Raw genomic sequence first — 26300 nt, forward strand, 5'->3', positions numbered from 1 at the left:
TGTTTGGTTAAGCTTGGGCATGGTCTGGAATGGTCAGGGTTATGAAGAGGGTTTTGAGATCGAGAGTTGTTTTGTATGAAACAGCTGGCTGTCTCTTCTTCTGCAGCGATAACTGCTTTTCTGTAGTTGCAAATTAGACGCTCACAGCGATCAGGATGAATCTTGGACCATTCCTCTTAACAAAACTGATGCAGCTCAGCGATCTCGGCGTTCACTTACTTTGTCCACGCTGTATTGTGAATGTTAAATGTTATGGCTAATAAAAATATGATAAAATGTAAATGTTTGGGTGGTATTAGTTTAAGCAGACACTGTTTAATCATTCTTGTGATTTTAATAAAGATCAGACCACATTTTATGACCAATTTAGGCAGAAATGTGAGAAATTCCAAAGCGTTCACATACTTTTCCCTCCCACTGTAGATCAAAGTATGATGGAGTATAATCTGGCCTAAGGGGTATGAAATGGCTGGACTATAATATACTCAAGGGTAAAATATACAGTAGCCTCGCCCCCTTTAACTCCAGGTATAGTTTGTCCCATTATACCAGGGTGTAGCGCATAGACTGTAGCGTTTGTAATGTCTTCAGTCCACAGTAACTGTCCTTTAGAATCCAAATGGCTCTTCAATATGAAGTCCAAATTTTATCATTTAGTCATAACATCAGAAATGTGTGATTTTTGCAGAGAAAACAGTCAAGTATGAGTCCTTATTTGATTGATAGTTAATATTGAGACTTGAGCCATTCGAGACGAGTCCCCCATGTTTAGAGGTCAAAAACCTGTGTACACCCGCATCACTATTATAACCTACCAATTTGTACAACTTTTAGGTAAAAAAGTATAACTACATTCTTTTGGTGAATATTGCTTATGCACAAGTTTTAAAAAATCAAAAGGTGTGAAGATGGTGGATATTTGACTATATATATTACGATACAATGTTTTGAATGAGTTTTCTTTTGTCTCTTCTTTCTAGTTTGCGAGAAGTGCGCCCTCTAGCGGATATTTCCATGCAGACAACACACGTTTCAATGAGCAGTGAATTCAGTCTTGTATAGTGTTTATTATCCAAAATTAGATTAAAACATTGAAAATCAGGATTCTACACAAACATTAACAAACTAAAGCCACTGTGGGATTACACGAAAGTACGTTTTTATTAAAATTATAAATGTATAAAAAGATAGGCATTTAAATAAAAAAAGAATTATCAAATTTCAATTGACAAAAGATAAGAAATTTGTGAACATTTTTTTTTAAAAAGGAATAAAATTTGACATCAATAGCCTTTGCACATTTCCTCAAAAAATGTTTCTAAACATAAAAACCACCTGTATTGGCATATATTATTCTTACATTCTATATCTTATACTGTAAAATCCATTTGAGACACTTTCTAGATCCCTGCCAAATCAAGCTTTATGCACGTTATCGTTCTTTCTTTTTACTTTCTAAAACCTGTACTTACAAAATGTTACAAACACTCAATAACCAATTCAGTGAACCGTTGAAAATACCTTCATGTATTACAAATGCAAAGTACCATTTTGTTGTAACGAGAGGCTGAGGAGTAAATCCTCTTTGTGCACACGGCCTTTAATTAAAACCGGATTTACAAAACACTTTGTCTAATGGGTGTTTTAAAAATGTAATTAAAATCAATACAAAAATACTCTACCGTAAATAAATTTTGTATTAAAAAATGGCTATAGTAATGACATGGAGGTTTTCTGTAGCAGCACCAATGGGATAGTTGATGCAAGGACACTTTATATCGACGTCTTAAATTTCAATGGTTAAGTTTAAACACAAAATAATGCTACCTTCTTTAACTTATGTAACATATTAAAATCAATTAATGGTTTGTAAATGTCTTTTTATGAAGGAAAGTGGAATACACACACTTTAAAAAATGTCTTGAGTAAACCAAGTTTGCTTTAAGTGCTGTTAAAACAGTGCTAGAAACAAAATTATTATTGCAACGTAAAATTTCCTCAAATAATGTTACAAACTTTGGACAATGGCACACTATCATAAAACATACAGTGACGATGGTATATTGATTTGTAATGTGCATAACTCACACATAAGCTCCATGTTACAAAGATAAACACACGATTATGAGCAGTCAGTGGAGAGAAGTGAGGCAGTTTACTTTAGGTCACTTGAAGGAGGAGAGGAGCCCAAGAGAGGGGACTTGGGGGAAACCTGGACAAAGACCAGAAATAAAGAGTTAAAATGAGGTGATGCTCAGTCAATTTAAACCTTTTGTCCAGTAATAACTAGGGCTGGGACGATCCACTTTTGTCACAATCCGATACATATCACGATATCCAGGGCCGATCCGATGCGTAATATGATACAGTAAGTAATTATAACAAGTGATATGTTTACCTTAAAATGTGTATAAAGTCATGTGTCCGGAGTTTGTACATGCCTTTCAGTCATGTGACTTTTGTTGTTATGAATACCGAAGTAGAATTATACAGTACTGCAACATGTAACAATATCTCTACTCCGGATGAAAATGAAAGACAACTGATCAACAATGGCCATTTTTCCATCACGTTTTGTCGCCTGTTTTTCTGCTTTTTTGTCACTCTTTTCATGATTTTTTCTTTGCTACGTTTTCAACCTCATCTACGTCTCGTTTTTGCCACTATTTTGCCGCTTTTCTGAAGACGCTTTTAGATTTGGTTCAAGTCAATTTGGAGTGCTCGGTTAAGGCGAGAGGTAAGAGGTTAATAACTTCAAAATGTATCTTTGTGTTGTAATAAATACAACAAATTATTCATCAAATTTGCACAATGCATACAGTTAATTCCATTACGATCTCTCACCATGCAAACATCTTTACATGGAGCTTCCTATTTGTTTCTTGTCTAAATTCTAAATAACTTTTATATTTGTTTCACACTTACTGGAGAAGGAGGCTTTGCAAAGTTGAGGTGAGCGTACAGAAGCACTGCAATGTCGTTCTGACTGGCCTCCAAGGCGATGGACAGAGCTGTGCTGCCGTCCTGTAGGAATGAACAAAGACAGCATGTAAGACAAACTTTTGGGATCTAGAATCAATTCAGGAAGCAATCTCTCTCTTATGTTATTAATGTATTTCTTTAAAATCCTGATATTGAAAATGTTTAAATCCTTCCTTCCGCACAGCTCTGAGTGAAAGATGGAATGCAGTTTTTTAATATGAATACGTTTTTTCTACAATTTACAAAAAGGAGAGGTATTAACACTTTCTGAATAGCTGCATTATACACAGTTTGAAAGAGGCAGGCTCACATTATCGGTGAGAGTGGCGTCGCAGCCCGGCACAGACAGAAGCTGCCGCACGATGTCGACATGGCCGTGTTCACAGGCGCACATCAGAGCTGTGGATCCGTCGTCATCACGAATGTTCACCTGAGCCCCACAGGACAGCAGCGCCCTCACCATGTCCCCACGACCGTGACTGACCGCCAACATCAGGGCCGTCTGACCAGCCTGCGGACAAACAAAGAGCTATTAACTACACTCAGTTTTAAATTAGTCATATTACTTTGATGCTTGACAGATCACTGAATATACAGCTTATGTTGTACTTGTACTGTTCAGATTCATTGGGGGGGCTTAAGTCTTCTTGTTGAATTGGCACAAAATGACAAAGATTTTACTACTACTACTACTACTACTACTACTACTACTACTGCTACTGCTACTACTAATACTACTACTACTACTACTACTTTGTTTGGGTCACTTCCACAATTAGAATTAGACCTGAATTACAAACAACAACAACAAAATGTCTGTTCTATTTGACCACTTTGTTTTTCACACGCAAACTGCAGTGCCACAGTGGAGCAGTAGAGGGCGCACCTGGCTGGCCTTAGCGTTGACGTCTCCAGTGCGCAGCAGCTGCAGCACGGTCTGAAGGTCGCTGTCGGAGTGAAAAGCGGCCAGAGCTGTGAGCATGATGGCCGTGTAGCCCGCCTTGTTCTGCTTGTCAGCGTTGCACAGTCCTGTCAGGTAAAGGAGGCCAGTCAGTGATGCAATGAGGATGAAGTCAGTGTGTAGTGAAAACATAACACAGCTCTTGTTGATGCCTGCGGGATGTTTAATCCGTATTTTATATTTGATGGACTTTAGTTAGAACGCTCATAGTGCTGTATAAACCTGCTGTCACCTCTGCCCAGGGACTACAGAGGAAAATTGGCTTGTTGGGATCTGTTCTGTACAACACATTTGATGCAATGTCCCTGTCAAATAAATACATAGATAAATAAAACGCAGTACCTATGGATTTTTTTAAAAATATATGATAATGAGTACTTGAGAAAAATATGTTGTCACTACAATATTGATAGATTTACTAAGACTTGCAGCAGGGGAGCTTCAAAGAAAAAAGGTTGGGAACCACTAATTTAGAAGCTACGAGAGTACAAATATAAGCAGCTGTTCTTTCTTACTTTCTTTTTAACTAGGCTATTAATTAAGCTAGATATTTTTTTTAAATCGCAATTAACTTGTGAAATGCGGTTAATCGCAATAATTATATTCACTTTTAATACTTATCCCACATAAAACACTTACATTTAAAGCACGGGATTACGGATTGCACATTTCATTGACCAAATCAGTTTCATATTTATGTGAAAAGCCCAACAGCTGATAACCGGGATCTTCAGCCATTTCTGAAGATCCCGGGATTGATAACTCACTTTTTAGAGACATTTTCTTTTGTGCTGAACCTTTTGGACAGAAACTGCAGACTTTTAGGTTCATGAAGTAGAATATAAGGACGAAATTAAAACATTTTTTGTTGAAGTAGGATAATTAAATGAATTGCGGTTAATTCAATTAATCGCGATTAATGTTGACAGCCCTAGATTTTTCATAAATATTAAAAACTTGTGAAAAGGGAGTAAGTGCTATGGAAACTCAGGTGTTGTGTTTGCAGAAAACAAAGCTGACCTGTGCCGAGCAGTAGTTTGACGATGGGGAAGTTGGAGTGAGAGACAGTGTAGTGCAGTGCCGTGTTGCCATTGCCGTCAGCCATGTTGATGACAAATTCCAGCAGCTGGGGGGACACTGAGGCGAAGGTGTCCATGTAACCTTTGACAACAGCTGGGTCTGCTGCCTTGTGACAGGACACACGCAGCCATTCCTGCAGGACAGTGGTGTAGGCGGTCCGCTGCGTCGCACACAATGACAAGACTCAGCTTCACAGATCTCAGAGTGCACTGTGCAAAGCCAGGAGCATTTTGAATCAAATACGTACGGCTTCTTGTTGGCTGAAAGCATTCGGTTCCCCCAGGGCTTTCTGCAGGGCATACAACGCTGACACAAGGCTGTCACTCAGCTCCAGTCTGATAAAACATTAAGGCAGCATCATGTCAGTCACTCAAGTTTACTGGCAGTTTCATTTCTGAGCATACAAATACTTGAGCATGCCTTTTACAGACATAAAGGTGAGTGAGGCAGCTTCAGTTCCTTAACAATAAACAATCAACAATATAAGGGGAGAAAATTGCTTGCAGGCTTTTAAAAGTTTGCTTTTCTTCTAAAATTATGACTATATTCCCCATACTGTAGTGGTCCGTTTCTAATGTACCTGGGGGGTTTTGGTGGTGGTGTGGCTGTAGCGCTTGCAGCTCCTTCTTGCTCAGACTCTGTTTGACGTGAATGGGCAGTCACTTCTGCGTTCCCAGAGTGGACGTCGGCTTCTGACTGTGCAGTAACCTGCTGCCTGGCCTCAATGACACATGGCTCTGCTGGACACGTGGCTGAGGTGTTTGTAAAGACCTGTTCGGATGCAGTGGTTGTCGATGTAGTGGCTATTTCTTGTGTTACGTGATGCTCTTGCTCCGGTTGGCTGACAACATTTTCAGATATAGAAGTGCCAGGATCGGGAGGGGGCGGCAGTGGTTCACTTATGTCCTCTACAGTCCCTAGTGCTGGTGAGTGGACGGCTTCCTCTGGCAGTTTTGTGTCCACATTTGCCGACTGGCTGGGACTCTGCTGCTCTGGGATGATGGCTATTTGCTCTGTTGCTGGATTCTGAGGTACAATGTTGCTGCTTTCTAGGTCTATAGTATGCATTATTTGCTGGTGTGGGATTGTGGACTCTGGCAGTTTTTCTCTGGCTTCATGGTATTCGCTGGCATCACTCTCTTCATCAGAGCTCTCACTGCTGCTGTCTTCTGATGATGTAGATTCATAACTAAAAGACAAGAGGAAGAAGACATAGTGTAATAAACATATGTGCATGTTTTTCATAATACAATATGGTCTATACCCACCCTCCATTTACTCCTTTGAACTGTAGGTTTTTCTTAGTGGTTGGAGAGCCTGGTTTTCCCTCAGCTTTCCTTTTCATTATTGACCGTAGAGAGGAATTAGGAGATGAAGCTGCAGAAGACAGTTGTCATGGTGTATTTTAATTTGATTTCTCTTAAAGTAAAAACTGAAACAAAGATGTTGATGTTACATGATTTTGAAGAGCTTTCTTCTAACTGGACTTCTGCAGTTGAAACCACTTGGACCTCTCGTTCCTTTATGTTGACTGTGCTGCTCTGATTCACTGTTGTCCCAACAGCGATGATGGGCACAGCCACAGGCACTGATGTGGACAGTTCACTCTTCAACACATCCCGAACCTGGACTGAACTGACGGCGATCGGCAACTCAACAGGACCATCTGAAAGTACAGTGAAGTTACCAACACAAACTTAATCGAAACCCCCAGACAAGAACTCCACCAAAACTGCAAAACAAGTTACCTAGAATCAAAGCATGATTTAAAACAAATAAGAAACACATATTCAGACCTTCAGTGTGTCTCTGCGGGTCCTCTGGTTCAGCTGGAATACACGGTGATTGGCAGGTTTCAGCTCGCAGCAGTTTCCCCACTCCCACCACAGTGGGCTGCTCCAGGGTGTAGACCTGGATTCCCACAGTCCTCTGCTCTTTTTGATGAGGCTGTTGTGTGTAGCTGACTAATGTCTGTAGACTGCCCTGTGGCTCCTTCCAGCCTGTGCTCGTGGCCCTGATGGGATGCTCTGCCAACGGGACCCTCTGTGCCTGCTCTGCTAGTCTCTGTGCCGCCTGCAGCTCCTGTAATGTCCTCTGTAACTGTCCTTCCAGCTGTCCCACCTGGGACTTTAAGGCTTGCGTCTCTGGGACAAGCCCCAGATCGTCCTCATGAACTAAGACTCCAACCTGTCGACTGCCCCGCTCGACCTCCGGCCCCACTCCAATGCTGCGCACCTCTCTCTTTGCATGAGGCCTCCCACCACCTACAATCACTGTGTCCTCAATCTCACAACCTGAGTCCTGTTTGGAGGCTTCAGGAGAGGTGGGAGACAGCTGTGTAGATGCCTTACTGCCAACCTTTGCTCCAGCGCTAACATCTTCTTCAGGGATGTCAATGTAGAGCTCCCCTCTGGGACGGCTGCGGCCAAAGCTCAGAGTGTGGCCTAAGAACTTCTGGCTCTTGAGCTGAACGCTCAGCTGCCGTTTCTCCTCTTGTAACACAGAGATTTTGACCTGTAGCACTGGGATAGTTTTGACCTGTTCCTCCAGCTCCCTGATCTTCCTGAGGGCTGCAGCCATCTGTTCCCTTACATGCTGCAGATGGGCTGGGGTGGGGGTGACAGGGGTGGACAAGCCTGAGCTCATAGGGGTGAAGGACCCCCCAGCTCCATGCGCTCTGTTAAAGCTGTGGGCACTGCTGATGGAGGTGTTGGAGCCGGCCATGCTGCTGTTCATGCTGCCCAGATTAGAGAACCTGCGGCCCTCCTTCTCCTCTTCCAGCCTCTTACGGGCGTCCAGGAGGGTCTTCTCCACGCGGGCTGTGCTGAAGCCAGGCCTGTGGGTGCTGTGGTATCCAGGGGCGCAGTAGGAGAAGGAGGAATGCCGACTGTCCACACTGGTGTTCGAGCACAGAGACTCTGTGGAGGTCCACCATGAGCCGGTGTAGCCGTAGCCCCGAGGTAGAGAGCCATACCGGGGCCGCCGCTGGACAGACACCTTCTTGATCGTGTTCCCTTTTTCAATGTCATTGACATATTTGAGGAAGTCCAGGTCCAGACGATAGCCATAGGGGGTCTCCACTGAGTAGGGTGCCTCCTGCTCCTTGCCGTGAAGTGAAGGGGGAGCAGGCGGGTTGAGTTTCCCTGAAAAGGAAGGAAATCATGTTCAAACAAACGGAAATCTGTGTCTAATCTTGGGCTCAGACTGAAGAAAAAAGAGCTTTGTATATTTATGTACTGAGAGACAATCACCAAATTAGGTACAAAGTGGCTCTGCACACTGTACTTTGCTCTGGAATGCCCTCTAATTTGAAATCAGTGTAACATGTCACTTTGTTTCTCTTCATTCACATAAAACAACCTGGAAAAGTGGGATCCATGCGCAGCACCTCGGCCATCCTGAGTCTGTGGTCCCGGGTCCCCAAGTCACCCACACACTCTCACCTGCAACACACATGTTCAATACAGTCATTAACTTTCCTCCATCTCCACGGCAGCTCAGTTTAATGTTATCTTTTGTACCACCCAGTTCCTCTGTCTAATTTCATCTCTTCATTTTCTCATAGTGTTTGTTGCCATTCTTAGCAGAGAGGAGTTACAGGGAAAAGTTTCCTGGCAGCTTATTCCAGTACAGAGCTTTGAGGCCAGCAGTTTCAACCTTATTAGGAATCACTGGCGCACGCTAACTTCACTTCTTGATGTAGGGCCTGTTCCTACTTTCTCTCCCTTAGGTCTGTCTTTTCATATTCTCTTGGTTTCTCTTTCTTTTCTGCTTTGTTCACCCCTTTCAAAGTCAGCTGATGATCAGGAGGTTTTAGCACATTGTTCGCTTCGATTCTTTAGTTCAACTAGGCAGAGAAAGTTTAGTATATTTCTTCCAGGAAGGAAGGAATTATGTGCTTTTAAATGAATAATTTCTGTGGCAAACAAGGACTGGCTAGTGATTCAGTGTACAGGAAAAGATTAACTTACAAGGCCATCACTTGGAAAGGGAGGGGAAGTAATACCACTCTGTAGTACATTACAGATTATATACTGCTATGTTATACACAGCGACTAAACTGGTGATGTTTTATTGTTTAATGCAGCTACACTCAAATTCAGACACTCACTACTTCTGATGCTCGGTCTCGTCAAGCTCTGAGTCTTCTCTCAAAAGAAGCAGATGGCTTTAGTTCCCTCTTAAAGGCAAAATACATACAATGAACGGTGATAAATCAAAAATCGTGATCTAAGCCAAAGAAAATCATGATATTTTTCTCGCCTCATCGCCCACCCCTTCCCTGGAGCATGATCTGAGCCTGCCTTGTCTCTCGCTCTGTATCTTGTGACCCTGGTCAGTCAGTGCAGGCGCTCTTAAAAAAAAAAGTAGGACACTTGGAATCACTGACTAATTTGTCCTGGAATGTTGTTTAGTTTCTAGTTTTGGTGTAATTTCTCTAATCTGTGTCTGTCCCTGCATCACTGTATCGTACTTTATCTGCCTCATGCAATGTTCTTGATGATACTTTTATGCAAATTGGAGAGTAAATGCTTTGAACTGCTGTGGTCATGTGCGCACTATAGTTTATGTATGAACTAGGAATGCAGAGAGCTCGATTTAGATGGAAACACTTCATACTTATCAGGAATAACTCAGGAGTTGTGAGCTGTTTTATCTATAACACGACTGAAATGTGTGACTGATGATGTGCTGTGCTTTATGCAGCGGGACAGTTCTGAAAGTGTGAGAAGCCCTGAGCGGAGGGGGTGTGAGAGAGAGTCCAGGAGGGCGGAGGACTGCGCTGACATGGGACGGTTGATGAGGTATAATTACAGTGAGCAGTTTAGCAACCAAACATCCCGTCCCGGTGGACACGGGTGGCGGACACTTTCCGTTTGAATTCTGAACACACAACATTCGCTTAACTGGAGTTTGTGAATGCAACTAGGAATATGAGACTTTATACAACACAAAAAGTAAATATCAAGCATTGGCTTAGAGGACTTGAATTGAGGATATGTGTCTTGTTTTGAGTGTTTTTTTTAAACTGATTTAGACTTTTTTTGTTTGCTTTGCTTGTTTAATGACATTTCAGACCAGTTCTAAGCGCTTGAAAAAGAAAGTAAAACTGCCAAAGAGATAAAACCAACTTTCCATTGGCAAAGAAAATTACCTGAAATAAGGACGAAATGTATTGAAAAGAGTCAGAAACATCTCAGAACAAGTGAAATAATCTCGATAAAAAGCCCAACTATAAATTAACTAGTCAAAACAACTTCAATATTTGGATTATTATGCTCAAATTGAGATATTTAAACTAATCCAGTTAATTACTTGTTGCATAAACGTTTGGAAGAGTGACTCCTCTGGCAAACCATTTTGAAATTTATGCCAATAACACAAAAACTGCTGTAAAAACATTCAGTCATTAACTTTTTAGCCTTCAAAGCAACCTTTTCTCTGTAGCTAATGAGGGAAGACAGATCTTTGAAGTTTACACTAAAAAGTAAATATCAAGCACTGACTCAAAGAAGTACTAAGTAACTCGCACCCCTAGAGGCCATAAGCGCAACTGCAGGTGTCGTAGCATGTTGCGTTTTTTATTTTTTATTATTAATTGTCCGTAAGAGTAAATACTACGCTGACAGAAAAGGCGAAGGGAGAGAGGGATATTGTACATCCAATTACACAATGGAAATATTTTTTTTCACTCAAACTTGGCTGTAAATACCGTTTAAGTGGCGCTAGCCCGCAGTTAGCTTTGCCCGTTAGCCTGTTAGCTTCTCCGTGAAGTTGCAACTGTGGTTTTCTGGAAAGAGACACCAGGGGGAAATGAAAGACCCCACAATCATTCCATTAACACTTGTATTACTCCAGAGGGACTACGAAAAGGATTTAAGGTAAAAAAAAAAAACAAGTTACTTAGTATTGCTTCAAATTACTTGAATTCAAGAAATGTCTTGTTTTGAGCGGTTTTCACTCATTTATACTTTTTTTCTGATCTGACCAAGTTTATTGTTGCTCTTTTGATGACATTTACAACTAGTTCTAAGATAAATGTGTAAAGTTGCCAATGGGGTCAGACCGATTTTCTTACCCCATTGGCAAAGAAAATGATCTGAAATAAAGACGAAACGTATTGAGTCAGAAACGTCTCAGAACAAGTGCAATCTTAAGCAGTCAAAATTTCGATTAGTGTGCTCAAATTGAGACATTTACCATAATCTAGTTAATTCCTTTTCCAGTATAACATGCTAGCAAAACTTTGGGTCAATAAAGTACAGGATTTTAAAAAAGATCACAGTGCGTCATATTTGTTTCACATCCTGAAACATTTGCCAAACTTAACAGTTGCTCCGGTCCAATAAACCACTATGAGTTAACATGTCACTGTCAGTAACTCTCGTTCCACTTTCCCCTCACACTGTGTCTATTTCTCATCGAGACTTTCCTTCCCACATCACACCCTTTCAACGCCCACAGCACTGGTTCCCCACATCTGCACCACATCTAGTAGTGGCTCGGTGGCTCTTTGGGACATGTGTGCTCAGGAGCGGTTGACCCTCTTCCCTCTCCCAGACAGACTCCCCTTTTGAGCTGTGAACGGGAACCAGTGTTCTCCTTTCGGTGACTTCCTATCGGTTTCATCTCGGACAACTGCCCCCACCAATCACCCCCCATCATACCCTCCCTGCAACCCCCCCCCCCCCGTCCTGCTGCTTCTATCCAGCTACAGCCACATACCACTCTCGCAGGCGGAAGTTTAACAACGTGCCTACCATTAAACGCTGCCCGGAGGGGGTATGATGCCGGTCATCCAGCACAAATTACACACTTCTGGTATGTCCTGTAAGATGTCACAAGAATGCCACTATTATGCTGCGCCTGGGTCTATCTGTTTCTGCCCAGTAAACAGTTTATGCACAGATAAGGCCTTAACGCTGCAACGAGACTCCTCCTACTCTATATTTGATGTACAGCATGAGTACACTTTCCTTTTTTTCGTCCCTATATTTGGATTTCAGACCACCATGGAGCTCTTTATAAGTTCAAGCTCTACTTTGGGGTCAGGTCCACAAAGTTTATCAAACTCTGCTTCCATTCAGGGTGCCACCTTATTGCTATTACCATTACAAAGGATTAGACGTCGCAATTGGAGCTTTTCCCACAGCACACAGTACATCTTAGTACAATTTTCCGCTGCCTCGCTCAATCTACCAACTTGTGCCACTCTGCAAAATCTTACGAATGGATTGTGAATTAGGAAAAAGAGGTTTTCCACGTCATACCAGCTGCTTTAGCCTCTGGGAGAGAGGACCACTGCTCCCCACTCTCTCTGCTGCCCCTTCGTCTACGCCACAATCTGGAAGACACAAAGAAGCAACTGGATCAGAATAATCAATGAAGAGCACTTTTAAAAGAAGTAGAAATTGAGCCCAGAAATAGTAATAGCTTGCTGGGATTTGGGAACTCCGGAGTTCATTAAAGGGGAGTAGCTGTGTTGACACGATAGAGATAAAAACAGACTTATGACAGGTTACAAAAGCCTGGACCCACAGACTGTAAACATAGGTTGCAAAGCCAACAAACCATCTCAAAACATTCCAGCGGTTTAGACTGACATGTCTCCAGTTGAACAATATACCCCCCCCCCCCCCCACTAGACCCAGCCCTGAGTATCATATCTGCAAGAAAAAAAAGAAACAAAGCACAGAAAAACTCCCTCACTCAAGACAGTAATGAATACAAGACTGAGAGCTTTTTTGCTGCCATGAGATTGAGCAACAAAATCCAATGGCACATGCATGGGATACACGCCCTCCATTTCTGTGTCAACTGCAGACATCACCAAGAACCATCAAGATCTCAAAGCAAACCCTTAAGCTGTATAATACATTGCCCTCCTGGACACTGTAGCCGGGGCCTGCTCTTTTTACTGCTAAGAGCATGTGCACAGATAAGCGGCGTGACAGTGTCTGCTGATTCTCATACGTCTCGCACTCAGCTGCAGTCTGTGCGCTCTCTTTGTCAGTGGGGCCCGGCTGCCTCAATAAGGACTGGTATTTGGAGGAAAGAAAATTGAAATTCCGCAAATTTCGAAAAACATAACAATCATCAACCACATTACTTGCAGGTGTTGACTCGGAGCGACACAGTGACCATAATACAATACCTATTCTGATGAATCTTGTGGAAAAAGATCCAATAGTTGCATTAAAAGAAGGTATATTTATGTTGGATATGCTCAGCAAGTTAAGCCTTATATTGCAGTAATGTGTTGTGATGCGTTACAGTTATTAGATACAAGCCTCGATATCAAGTAATAAATAATGATATAGTGCTGACGCGATACTTTGAGCACAGCCCTCGGGGAGGCCGGAGCTATTTGTCATACGGGGTAACTCATCACATTGCTTTTTATAGCCACACTAAAGGTGCTGGATAATATGTGGATTGGTGTTCTTCTTCTCTTTCAATTATCATTTTCTCATTTGGACTTAAGACATGAGGAGAGGACATATTTCAATTGTTTTTATGCCTTTTCACAAACTTTAATGTCTGGATTATTTTTGTAGTGAGAGCTTTCCTTTGGTTAATGTCATAAACAAAAGACATTGATCTGAAAGACGGAGATGTTAGCTTTGGTTTTAGTTCATTTAGTGCTAACATGCTAAAGCTATTCGTTAGCTAGCTTACATTGTTCGTAAAGTGGACGATCAGGGTTATTTGTCACACGGACTGGGGGGTATTTGTCACATGGGTTATAAATAGTGGGACTTTTTGTTCTAATATGTTTTTATGATCATTTTATTTACATTAGTGTTAGAGAATTAGCAATGGTGTTCAAGAGGATGGATGAAAAATAGGCAGCAGTCTAGATGTCTTATACAGGAGAAGTTTATTTACCGTCGGTGCGGGACCCGGAGACATGAACTCGAGACATTGCGCTTGTCCTACCATTCAAGTTTGTCTATGCTTCCACAGAAAAGGGATAAATACACTCTCAGAGTGTCAGACTGATGCGCAAGCAAACATTCAGTGGCTGAGAGTGGGCGCCTGAGCACCACAGTCAAGGCTATGACAGAGATAGTATGACTGTACAGCTTGACCCAGTATGATAAATAGCGATTTAATGTTATCCTCTAACACTAGCTTTTATAGAGGCCGTATGATTGGGTCATTTTAGTGAATTTGTAAATTACACACAAAAAAACATAGTTAGTTCAAATGAGTGTAATGAACTCATCAGGCATTGTTTAAAACTGTCCTTTTATCTCAAAAAGCTACAAAGGTTTATCAAATATAAAGATCAATAATGACAACCAAGTATTGTCGATCCTTCAAGTTAAGGGTTCAAGGGCTTTCATTTAATGCAGGTCTGACTCTGGTGGGACTTTCTGTTGATGAGCAGTGAACTCTAGAAAAAAAGCGTGACAAATAGCCCCGGTCTCCCATAGTTATTACCGAAAAGGGCCAGAATAGTCAACTCTTTCCTAATTTTCCTAATTCTAACTCATTTCTTCAAAGGAGTGTAAGCATGTTTCACAGAGTAGAGCTGTACTCTCACTGTAATGCTATCAACAACTATACCAGGCTTGTCCATGATTGATATGCTTTGCAATTAGATGCACAGCTCGCACTGGTCTTTTTCACTAATGTCTGCAACAATATACTGGAGGAGAGCAAAACAGAAAACAGATTTGATTCCACAACTTGAAAAAAAAAAAAAAAAAAGATCCAGGGCCTTTAATCATGAACAAACAGCAATGAGACAATGCAATACTACAGAGCCCATTACAAACCAAATGTAACAATGCAATTATGACTGGAGTGCGGCGCCAAATCCCTGTTTAAGTGACCTTTCCTTACATAATAATAGTAGCGCTTGTTGTCGTCCGAGCATTGTTTCCCATGCGGTCATGCCAGTAGCTTGGAGGGCGGAGGGCTAAAGGGGAGAAATAGACCTTCAGGACTGGAACGTCAGCCAAATCACAAAGAGCCATTCATTCGGGGCTAGTCCCACAGCTGGTTCTAATATAAGGCAAGGAGGGGCACCGCGCACGGGACAGAGAGGCTGCAACAGTGAGCGGGGTGGAGGAGAAAAAAACATTTAAAAAAATAAACACCACGGCTGATAAAAGGCGCAGAAATGTTACAGTCAAAAGTGCAAAGTGTTGAGGAGTGCCTAAGAAGATTGAAACTTAGACCCCTTTGATGCTGATATTACACATATCTACAGTTATCAAATGCTCAGGAATTTGGCTTGAGTTGTAACATTAAGTTCTAGCTTTAGACATAACATAAAAATAATCCAAAAACTACACTACACTACAAGTAAGGAACCAAAAGTACGTCAAGTTGATATGCACAGTACAATAGCCTATAGTGCAGAGGTTCTCAAACACCTCAATCCTAAAACCACCTCATAAAATGTTTAACTGTACAGTCCGGTACCACAAGGCCTGGATCAAGATCAAATCAGGACTGAACTGGGTCTCAAAGGGTTTAACCTCTTACCCCCCACCTGAAAAGAGCGCTTTTTCTCCAGTTCGGCTTTACCCAAATCTAAAAGCATCTGGACTGGAAAGCAACAGTGCAACGCCTCATTTACAAAATTGATCTTAGCTTTTTTGTCACGTTGCCGCCGCGTTTTTGGCACATTTTGGTGGTGTTTTCGTCTCTTTTTTGTTGTTTGTTCTGTCATGTTTTTGTCAGTTATTCATTTCCTTTTTTGTCACATTTTGTCGCGTTTTCATCTTCATTTCTGTCACTATTTCAATGCTTTTTTGAGCTTTTAGATTTGGGTGTTACAGAATAAACAATGGTGTTCGAGAGGATAGATGAAGCATAGGCAGCAGTCTGGATGTCTTATACAGGAGACGTTTATTTACCATCAGTACAGGACCAGGAGACAGCTTGACCCACGGATAGCATGACTTTACAGCTTGACCCAGTATAATAAATAGCGATTTAATGTTATCCTCTAACATTGGGTAAAGCCAAACTGGAGAAAACGCGCTCGGTTCAAGCGGGGAGTAAGAGGTTAAAATAGACCTAAATTGGTCTAAATTGTGTCTAAACTGGGAGTAAACCATGTCCAAAGCAGAAACCAGCTAAAGCATGAAATAATCTCTTGTTTAAATGAATAAAGTCTGAAACTGCAGATGACTCACATATGCTGGCACTTTACAGCTCTTCACCTCAGTTTCATGCTGGGTTGACCTGTCAGATGACGGAATAAGATTTTACGAGACGCTGTATAGTAACTTCCAGGTCCATGCGTTAAAGCAGTACTAAGTAACTCTTGCCCCTAGAGGCCATAAGCGCAACTGCAGGTGTCGTAGCAAGTTATTAATTGTCCGTGAGAGTAAATTCTACGTTGGGAGAGAGGGTTATTGTACAACCAATTACACAATGGAAATATTTTTTTCACTCAAGCTTGGTTGTAAATACTGTTTAAAGTGGCGCTGGCCCGCAGTTAGCTTTGCCCGTTAGTCTGTTAGCTTCTTCTCCATGAGTCCATTAGTGTGTATTGCGCCTCTGACCCAGAGGCAGGGAAGTTGCAATTGTGGTTTTCTGCCCAGAGACACCAGGGGGAGATGAAAGACCTTCCCTTACTTAGTACTGCTTTCACTAAAGAGGATCGTGAAGGGTGTCTGCAGTGAAACCTATCCCAAAACAGATGCAAACCACTGAGCGTTTTGGAAGGAAAAAAAAACCAAGGCGATGGCTTTCAACGCACTCCCCTATATGTCAGTGGATATTTTTCCCCCTCTTATTATGAATAGCTGTGTCAGACAAACACCAAACTCTTCAGGAGACAACTCAAACTCCCGTCGACTCCCACTCAACGCAGATGAAAACACACTGCTCTGACCCTACTCCAAAATCCCACGGATTTTACTTAGGCAGCAGCTGTAGCTTTTAAGTTGATTTATCCCAGTCAGGGCACCCGGCGATATGAACAACAAGACACAAGTGTTTTTAATTCGTCTGACTCCTCAATGATTAATCTGACAATGATGATTCACTTCTGGGTCACAGCCGCTCGCCGCACAAGTAGCAACGTTTTGTCAACAAGTCAATTAAGGGCAGACACTATGGGGTTTGGAGAGGTTTGTGGTGTGGTTGTAGAATTGTGTTGCAATGGGCTGAGGACTAATGGAGAAAGAGTTACAGGAAAGGGGAGCTCAGTATTTCCCTAAGGATCTGAAAGCAGAGAGAGAGAAAAAAAATCAGTCACTTCCTCTTGGCTCAGGAGGAACTAGAAGAAGGCAAAGAAAGCACAGGAGTGGAGTCCATTTGGAGAAGTTGGGGAATGTGCGAGACGAAAGAGTGTGGGGGAGAAAGTGGAGGCGTGGTGGGGGTGAAAATACAGCTGAGATCTGTATGGAAAGACCGTGACTGTTCTCATATTTGGGTATGATTCACTGCACATGCATATATAGCGAGACCCGGAAAGTATCATTTTGAATTATCTTTCCCATCCCTTTTTTTTGGCTCAACACATTTTTTTCAGTGCTGCGAGTTTACTTGCCCTTCCAGATACAACCCTCTCCGTTTCTTGGGGATTTGGGAGCAAAATAGCACTTGAAACATAAGGTGCTGGACCAGAGATTTCTCATAGACACAAATAAACTCTCAAAGAACATTTCTGTAAACGGCTCCACCTAAAAAGATTGCAATCGTTGGACATTCCAGCCCAAAATAGCTCAACAATAGACAAAAAAAAAAGAGACATGTTACATAAAGTAGAGCATCAATGTTTTATGGGTGCTTATCTGAGTTGAGAGCAGATGGTTTAATTCAGTGCTCCACTCCTGAATGCATAATAAATCCAGGAAAAGAGGTGGAAAAAAAAAGATCTTTCCCTTTAGAAATGAACGTCAAATGTAGAGGCAACAAAGGCAGCTTGTCATACGTCTACTGTATACGTCACTGTAAGCTTCACAGACAGGGCATTCAACACACGCCTGATGAGCTCATGTGAACACTAAGTACTTACACTGGCAATGGGCTTATTTAATTTGATTTAATTTTGACCAAATATGGGCCTTAGCTTGAGGACAGTGAGGTCATAAACGGGCCGGAGTCGAGGCAGGACTCCGGCCCGCGGCGAGAGAAGCGCTGTTTTTCACATCAAGTCGAGGTACAGTCCAAGCCGGTGACTGTAGTAGTATAGGGAGGGGCTACACAGCTTAGTAAACTGCGTACAATCTGCCATCGCGCTGACCTTATAACTCAGGAAACGCGACGAGGGTGGGGTCCAGGGGTAAGGAGCGGCACCGGAAGAATAAAAAAAAAGCAATTTCGGGGAGAATTCCTGCGTGGGTTTTTTTTTTTAGGAGCTGGGATTACGCCTGATGTGGAGGAGAGGGGAGTGGTGGAGGGGCTTTAAGCAGTAGGAATAACATAGCCCAGAAGATGCCCTGAGGATGACTTAAACCTGGTCCGGGGTAGGACGGGGTCAGAAGGTCAAAACGTGGTGCAGCACAGCGGGGACACAGGAAGTCATCTTGTTTGCCTCACCTTAAGAGTTTTACCAATTACTTCCCAACTCTCCTCAATTTGGCTTGATGGGACCACACGACTTTAAATCCTGAAAACTACAATTGCATATAGGCCAGAACACAAAAATCGCAAACACTCGAAACACTAAGAGGCAATAAAACGCTGATGCTTCCTTTCCTAAGTGCTCAACCACTTTTCTCAACAAAATTAGATTGGTTTAAGTGAGATTATCAGGCAAGATAAAGCCTATAGTCGAAGTAATGAAGTGCAAAAGCCAGTTCGGGACATAAGTGAAGGAGTTACAGTAATGCAGGCTTTAGTCAAATCTGTTTACACACTATCAGGGAGTAATAAACCTCTATCTACTTGCTCATTAGGCTAATGTTGTTCTTACCACTGTTTGTTTTTGCAAAAGGAGCCAGAGAATGGATACTGGCAAAGCACTGACTTATCTAATTGTTTTGGACCTGAACATGGTCTGAGCAGTCTGTTATGTGACGCTCTGTAAACACATACCTTTGTTATTAAAAATGACATTAAAGGGATGTTTCAGGATTTTTTACATAGGGCCTCATTTCCTAGTTATCCAGAGTGTGTGAGATATATATTTTTTGTTTAACTCATACAGTCCTTATATTTGAAAAGTTTAGTTAGGCTAGGCTAGTGCTAGGCTAGTGCATGTCTATGGTGACTATTAGCCTGCATTAAAAACAGTCTAGATCCAGATATGGCAACGTTTTGGAGGAGGTTTTTAATGCAGGCCACTAGTTACCATAGACATGCGCTAGCCTAGCACTAGCCTAGCACCACTAAACTAAACCTCAAATATAAGAAAATATATACATCTCCAGAAATCAACAACCCTCTGGATAACTAGGAAAAGAGGCCCTATGTCAAAAATCCTGAACCATCCCTTTAAAGGAATAGGCCACCGTTTTTACATACTGAGATATGTTCTTACCTAACCTTAGTCGAGTTAATATATCCCCGTCTGGTCTTTGTCCGTGCGCTCTGCCAGGCAAACGGAGCACATACGCAGCCTCTCCCACATGTCATATAGCTCCAAAAAAGCTCACGATAGAAGCTACCAAGCTCTTCCACGTGTTCCCTATTTAAATAAAGTTACGTGAAGTGTTTTCATGCGAAGTATATTTACACAGAAATGTAACATGTCGATTTTATACGCAGATAAAAAGGGGGACTATATTGTGAGGCGTAATGATACAGGAGCACAACGTCCGCGCAGTAACTCCTAAAGGTTATTGACGGAAGTGAGCGGGGGGAAGTCTTTAGGAGTTACTGCGCGGACGTTGTGCTCCTGTATCATTACGCCATTACGCCATTTGCTTATAAAATCGACATGCTACATTTCTGTGTAAATATACTTCGCATGAAAACACTTCACGTAACTTTATTTAAATAGGGAACACGTGGAAGAGCTTGGTAGCTTCTATCGTGAGCTTTTTTGGAGCCAGACGGGTATATATTAACACGTCTAAGGTTAGGTAAGAACATATCTCAGTATGTAAAAACGGTGGCCTATTCCTTTAAGTAAAATGTGGGAAAATGTTCACGCAATCCCTGCTTTTCAGTTGTGGCATAAGCTCTGGTTTAGTCCAGCGTTTGAGTTGATGATTGTGTTATGAATATGGTTTGTTTTGGCACAGGTTCCACTTTGTCCAACATGGAGGCCTCGCACAAAAAAAAGCACTTCTATTGAATTCTTTGCATGTGTTGGATTAGTCAGGGGTCTGCAGCCTTCAACATCAAAAGAGCAAGTTTGGCCTGTTTCAAAACAAAAGACGGGAGAAAGAGCCGCATTAGGAAGTCAATCTACAAACAGCACAATGCATAATTAACGTTGTTTAAATACTATGATACAAGAACATTATTTTGCAGTTAGTTAAAGGTACATGCCGTAATGAAAATGTGTTGTTTTTCTTGAAGGAATATAGGGGAGTTTGGCAGGAACTCCCCCAGGAAAATCTGAACACTTCCCTGGCTCTTGGTGCATTTTAGATTTATTGCAGCTCGATTACTCATATGAATACATTTATGAGTTTACAATTTCTGTCCAATCTAACTCAAACTCACCAGACGCTCTGTAGCCACATCCGCTTGGATTAGCCCATGAGATAAAATGGTTAGGCAGCCACTTAAGGTTTACAGTTCCCTCATTAATGGAGTCTGAAGTTTAAGTCCATAAAAGCTTTGTGTCTTTTTGTCCCGACTCAGCATTTATGAACAGACAACAGATGGAGATGAGCCACCAAAACATCGTTATCAGCCTCGAATCGTGGACGGTGACAGGTCCGTGGGACGCCGGTTTAGGCTGTAATTTCATTAAGACTTAGTAAACCGTTTTAATACCCGGCGTGTGGTCCCCACCTCTCCAAATGGGACCTTATAACTCACGTACCCCCCCTGCACCCCCGGGCCCACATGCTGTAATGAGAAAATCACATTCCTCGCTGTCAGGAAAACCTCAGGAAGGAGTCTCCAGCTGCATTGGGGCCGCTAACCAGATATAAACCCCCGAAGAGAAGTGTAGGGTTACTGGGGGGAAATCTGGACATCTGCAAATGACCAATTACCACCTAAATGAAGAGCCGGCCGATAACTTGAAATGGGGGGGGGTTTAAAACACTGAAAGGGGGACTTCTCGTGTAACTATAGATGCCATTGACTGTAAATGGGTAGAAACCATGTCAGGTCTGGTATGTGAGGCATTTCGATTGCACGGGGCTCCAACTGTGGCACTAAAACATGCCACACAAGCCCCACCCTTTTGTTTATATACGACTAACCCTGGTCCTGTAACCTCCTGACTCGCAGTAGAGATATATATATATGACTGCGATATTTCAACACAGTGCGTTCAAGTAAAAAAAAAAGTTGCATTTGGTTAAAACAAGACTTAACCTCTTGTCCCCCCCCCCTGTCTAAACCGAGTGCATTTTCTCTTGTTCGGCTTTACCCAAATCTAAAAGCTTTTCAACTGGAGAGCAACACTATAATGCCTCATGTGAATAAGGCCTACAAAAGTGATAGTAGTGCGTTTTTAATCACATTTTTTTAAGCATTTTTGTTGCTTTTCCATTGTTTTTTTCATAGTTTGTTTTTGTTGTTGCATTTTCTTTGCTTTTTTGTAATTTTTTTGCCATGTTTTTGTTACTCTTTGTCCGTTTTTTGTTGCATTTTTGTTGTGTTCTTTTTGCTTTTTTTTAAATTGTGCTTTTATCATGTTTTCGCTGTGTTTTTGCTACTTTTTTGTCACTTTTTTGTTGCGTTTTCTTTGCTTATTTTGCCATGTTTTCGGCGTGTTTTTGTTACTTTTTTGTCCCTAATTTAATTGCTTTTTTTCTCCTGTTTTCGCCATCACTTTTTTCCCCACACATTTTCATCCTTGTTTTCGTCTCTATTTTGATGCTTTTTTCTCTCTAGAAGCTTTCAGATTTGGGTAAAGCCAAACTGGAGAAAATGTGCTTGGTTCAGGTGGGGGTTAAGAGGTTAAAAACACTGAATCAGCACCAGAGCAAGACTAAAATAGAAATAAATTGGGATAATCATGACTAAACATGAAACTGTACATTGTGGCTTCTTATTGCATCACTTCATATTGACAATTGTGCGACTTTAACTAGGACTTTACAACTCTTGCTCTTTATATTGTGTTTATGAATGACGAAGGCGGCGTCTCACACTGACATCTTTATTGTCTGTTACTCACAGTGGGACAGTGAAGGTATCCATCACTTATATGAAGTCACGGTGTTCGTCTATAATCATGTCACATCTGGAAAATGGCGGGCGGAAATCTGACTCATTCCTAATGGTAGGTCCCGCGTTACTGTCTGTCTATTAATTCGGTAATATCTAATAAAACTGTAATGACACTTCCATATTGCATTTTCAGAAGGGTTCGCAAAACCACTTTTTTTTTTTTCCATTTAAAGGATCTCTTTCAGGACTTTTTTTCAGGGCAGACAGATTCGAGTAGCACTTGCGAGCTCAGCAGTTTTGGGCTATTGACAAAAGATCTTATTCCTCGTAAAAGTACAACATAGTGGTTTTGTTTTTTTTGTTGCCATGTCTCCAAACTCTACTTTTGTTGCTGTCATAAGATGGGAATCTTTCTATATCAGTATGAAACTGTATGAGTTTCAATTCCCTTATATTATTTGCATTGTGTGAGTCAGACGCAGAGATTCACGAGCTGGGACCGTCCCATGTGCTGATGTAAAGGGCGCCTATATAAATCATAGCTTGGTGGATGTTATAATCAGTGTTGGGCAGTGTTGTTACTTTAAAACTGTAATATATTCTGTATTAGTAGTTACAGCAACAAAAATGTAATATGTTTGTATTACATATTACTGTTACACTACTTTAAGTTACTTTTGAGTTACTTTTGGCCAAATATAAACCGAAAATAGTAATAATGCCATTGGGCAAAAGTGCAGTCAAAGATTTCCCTTTCCTTCTCTTTCCCCGACTCTCTGTTAGTTGTTCTGACGACGTTAGCTACAGACAGCAGATCTTATGCACCAGTGTCCGGTATTTTGTGTAAGTAATAGGTTATATTCCTTAGTTACTGAAAAAGTAATATATTTTCGTAACTCTTGTAATACGCTTCCCCCAACACTGGTTATAATGACCAGATTTACGGCTCTTTGGGATTGGTTCGTCTGCTGAGTATCTTTAGTAAAGGATCCAAAGAAGACGAATTGGGATGTGAAGGGAAAACCACAAAACAAACAAGCACTTGAAGTCCCTTGACCAAAGACAAATCTTGAAGTGGCTTTTGTAACAACCCGTTTGTTCATTTCTTCCTCCCCTTTCACCCTTGTGTTTCAGTGCATCTCCACTGTAAATCCTCACCTCATTACGTACATGTCATTTGTTTACCTCGCTTAAATGTTTCCTGCCTGTCTGTCAGGGCGGCAGCAGCAGCTGGTCCAGCGGTTGGCTCCTCTCTCTCTCTCTCGTAGATGATTTGATGCAACGTGAAGCCCATTACACAACAGCAGCAGCCGCCCTCACAGTGGAGCATTGTGTTTTTGCTAGTGTAGCCAGCCCGATGACTCCACTCTCCCACACACTGCCAACTTCTGCCCATCCATCATCAGAACAACATCAAGTCCGAGCTACTTAGAAACCCCCAGAGAGGCGGACGCAGAGATGATCATGATCGCAAAACTAACAACGTGGGGCTATTAAAGTAAAGGCAGTTCTTAAAGTGTAGTTTCCCGACTATTTCAAGAGGCACACAGAGGTCTTCATGCCATTGTTTTATGAGAGACATTTCTTCTCCTCGCTATCTGGTCCAGACAGGCTGCATTAGTCATGACCTAGCCTCACTTTTGGTAACTTATGGTTGTTTTAATAATCCAGAGTCAGAGCAGCAGACGAATCAATCAACTTAAAAAAAACGACTGCCAAGATTAGCTTTGTTTTCTGTAAAAGTTATAAATACAGCTCCAGCATTGACCTCTCTTAACACACACACACAGTCCTATCAGGATATGAAATGGCCCCCGGTGACCAGTGGCTTTGCTCCAGGGGAAGGGGAGCAGCAGCAAATCTGTGGCCAAGACGCACACAAGGAAAGCTGATGAACATCTGGAAGTAATGAACAGTCGCAGAAATGCGCGGACCCACCCACTCCCCCGAGCTCCTTACGATCATTCTTCTTTCTCTCTTTCAAATTTTTTTATCAAATTATAAAATTGGTTTCTTGTGCAACGGGTGGACAATTTGGTTGCAAAAGAAAGTGCTGCACAAACATCCAGCTGTGAAGTCGTTACAGAGAATAAGAAGATGAAGGGCTTATTTGATTTAATTGCTGTTATTTGATGAGCCTTTACTCACACCACGAGGCAGGTTTAATATACAGTGATCCAAACCGTAGAAGTATGAATAAAGTTGACTGTAATAGCCAGGGAAGTAGCTGAGTGCACAGCTCTGATGGAAACAATTAAACCAGTGTGACCATGTGAAAACCCATGGAGTTGAAGCTGCAGTGCAAAAGCCTAAACCTCGGTCCAAACAACGCTTCTACATATGTAAAGGCCTGCTGTAATCTTCCCAATTATCAACGCTACTGTGTGATGTTATGATGTCCATGAGACCAGGCTGCTCCAGGGATGCTCTGAACAAAAAGACACGCACTGGCGGCGCACCATGCCTCTCAGTTTGGCAAATCCCTCCGACGCCACGCTCAAAACTATAGCGCACAATTCAAAACATCTTTACTTCAAAGTGCAGGAAGAAAAGGCGAGTCAAAGTAAAGCCGGGTGTTTTAGGCTCAAAAGCCCCGTTAGTTCGCGCAGGGAGGAGGAGGAGAAGAGGAGAGCGGTGAAGGGCTGGACCGCGGCTTTACAAAGAAGTCACTCAGAGCGATATGCGCCGCGTGCAAGGAGGGACGGATTCAAGTGCAAAAGCAGCGCGAGCTTTGCGACAGAAAGCGTGTAACTTGGTGGCGTCTCTTACCTGTCCTCTGGAGATCCGTTCAGCCGCCTCGGCCCAGGGGCGCTCTCTCTGACAGAGACAAAAACACTGCAGCCAAGATGCTCCGTCCGCTCCCCGCGCGCCCCCTCCCTCCCGTGCGTCTTAAAGGGCCAGCGGCGCACGGGGGATTTCACAAGCTCTGCCTCCCGCCCCCCCCATCAGATCCACAACAGGCCCCACTGACCTCGGCAGGCCGCTGTCCCCATGACCCACATTGTCTGCGCTTTAGGAAGCTCCGGTTATTGACAAACAGGAGACCGCCAGGGCACGAGTTACGCACGCAGTGAAGACAGTTCAGCTCAGGAGGCTCATACACAGCACAGAGGGTCGTTTTAGGTTTTACAATGACACACTATGGGCTCCACAGATACACATTTCAAAGTAAAAGCCCGGTATCTGATTTACATTGTCCTTCCTTATGTTATAAATGTATATTGAATTGAATATGGTGCAGGCACATTTAGGCTTTACTGCTTCAGCCTACTCCATTTTGAGCATCCACTAATTGTATAGTTATGAATTTTGAAAGAAAAATGAATGTAAATTACTCACAATAAACTAAACTAAATATTGCACAAGCAGACATTTGTGAAAGGGGCCTTTTGTGCACTGTGCATTTTACCATAAAGCCTTTTAATGATTGTGAACTAACGTTTCTAGTTGACTAGTGCTCATCGAGAGCTGTCAAATGTGCTCATGTACTGGGAAAATAAGGAATAGGTTTGGACCACAACCAACAATTGCAAATGTATGGCTCCATCTTTCATTGTCATCATTTTTTATTTTATTTATTTTAGAAACAAAATAATCTGGGATAAGGCCTTTAAAGGCACACTGTGTAACATTTTGTTCTATGCTGTTGCCATCAGTGTTAATTTTGACGACTAAAAAATTTAGTCTTAATTTTAGTCAAAGTGTTATTTTTGACGACTAAAACTAAATCAAAAGTTTTTCATGAGACTAAAACTATGACTAAAATGTCCAGTTATTTTAGTCGACTAAAATAAGACTAAATAAAAATGAAAGGGAGAGACTAAAATCATCCAAACTTCTATGGACCGTCTGAAAGCGCCTCAGATCATTTAAATTCACTGTCAAAGGATCAGCTCTGAGCTTTGTTCATGTGGAGCAGCTCCATGAAGCAGAAGAACAAGATTAAATATGATTATAATGAATATTATAAATGCAAAGTCGACTAAATTCTTCTTAAATTTAGTCGACTAAATCTAGACTAAAATTGAAGATATTTTTTTGACTAAAACTAGACTAAAAT

At 41.9% G+C, this 26300-nt stretch overlaps 1 protein-coding gene across 1 annotated transcript; it reads right to left on the minus strand.

Moving 5' to 3' along the window:
• Positions 1 to 1164: 1164 nt before the first annotated feature.
• On the minus strand, positions 1165 to 25122 carry kank2 (KN motif and ankyrin repeat domains 2). The gene is made up of 13 exons (XM_079564377.1): positions 25010 to 25122; positions 12295 to 12368; positions 8384 to 8466; positions 6820 to 8166; positions 6480 to 6689; positions 6292 to 6400; positions 5604 to 6212; positions 5271 to 5358; positions 4964 to 5183; positions 3869 to 4011; positions 3293 to 3493; positions 2926 to 3024; positions 1165 to 2212 (listed from the first exon to the last, which is right to left on the minus strand). Exons 3-13 carry the CDS (start codon positions 8418 to 8420, stop codon positions 2156 to 2158), a joined length of 3120 nt encoding a protein of 1039 aa, XP_079420503.1. The 5' UTR covers positions 8421 to 8466; positions 12295 to 12368; positions 25010 to 25122; the 3' UTR covers positions 1165 to 2155.
• Positions 25123 to 26300: the final 1178 nt, after the last annotated feature.

Source organism: Gobius niger (genome assembly GCF_951799975.1).
Source record: "Gobius niger genome assembly, chromosome: 10".
Taxonomy (NCBI): domain Eukaryota; kingdom Metazoa; phylum Chordata; class Actinopteri; order Gobiiformes; family Gobiidae; genus Gobius; species Gobius niger.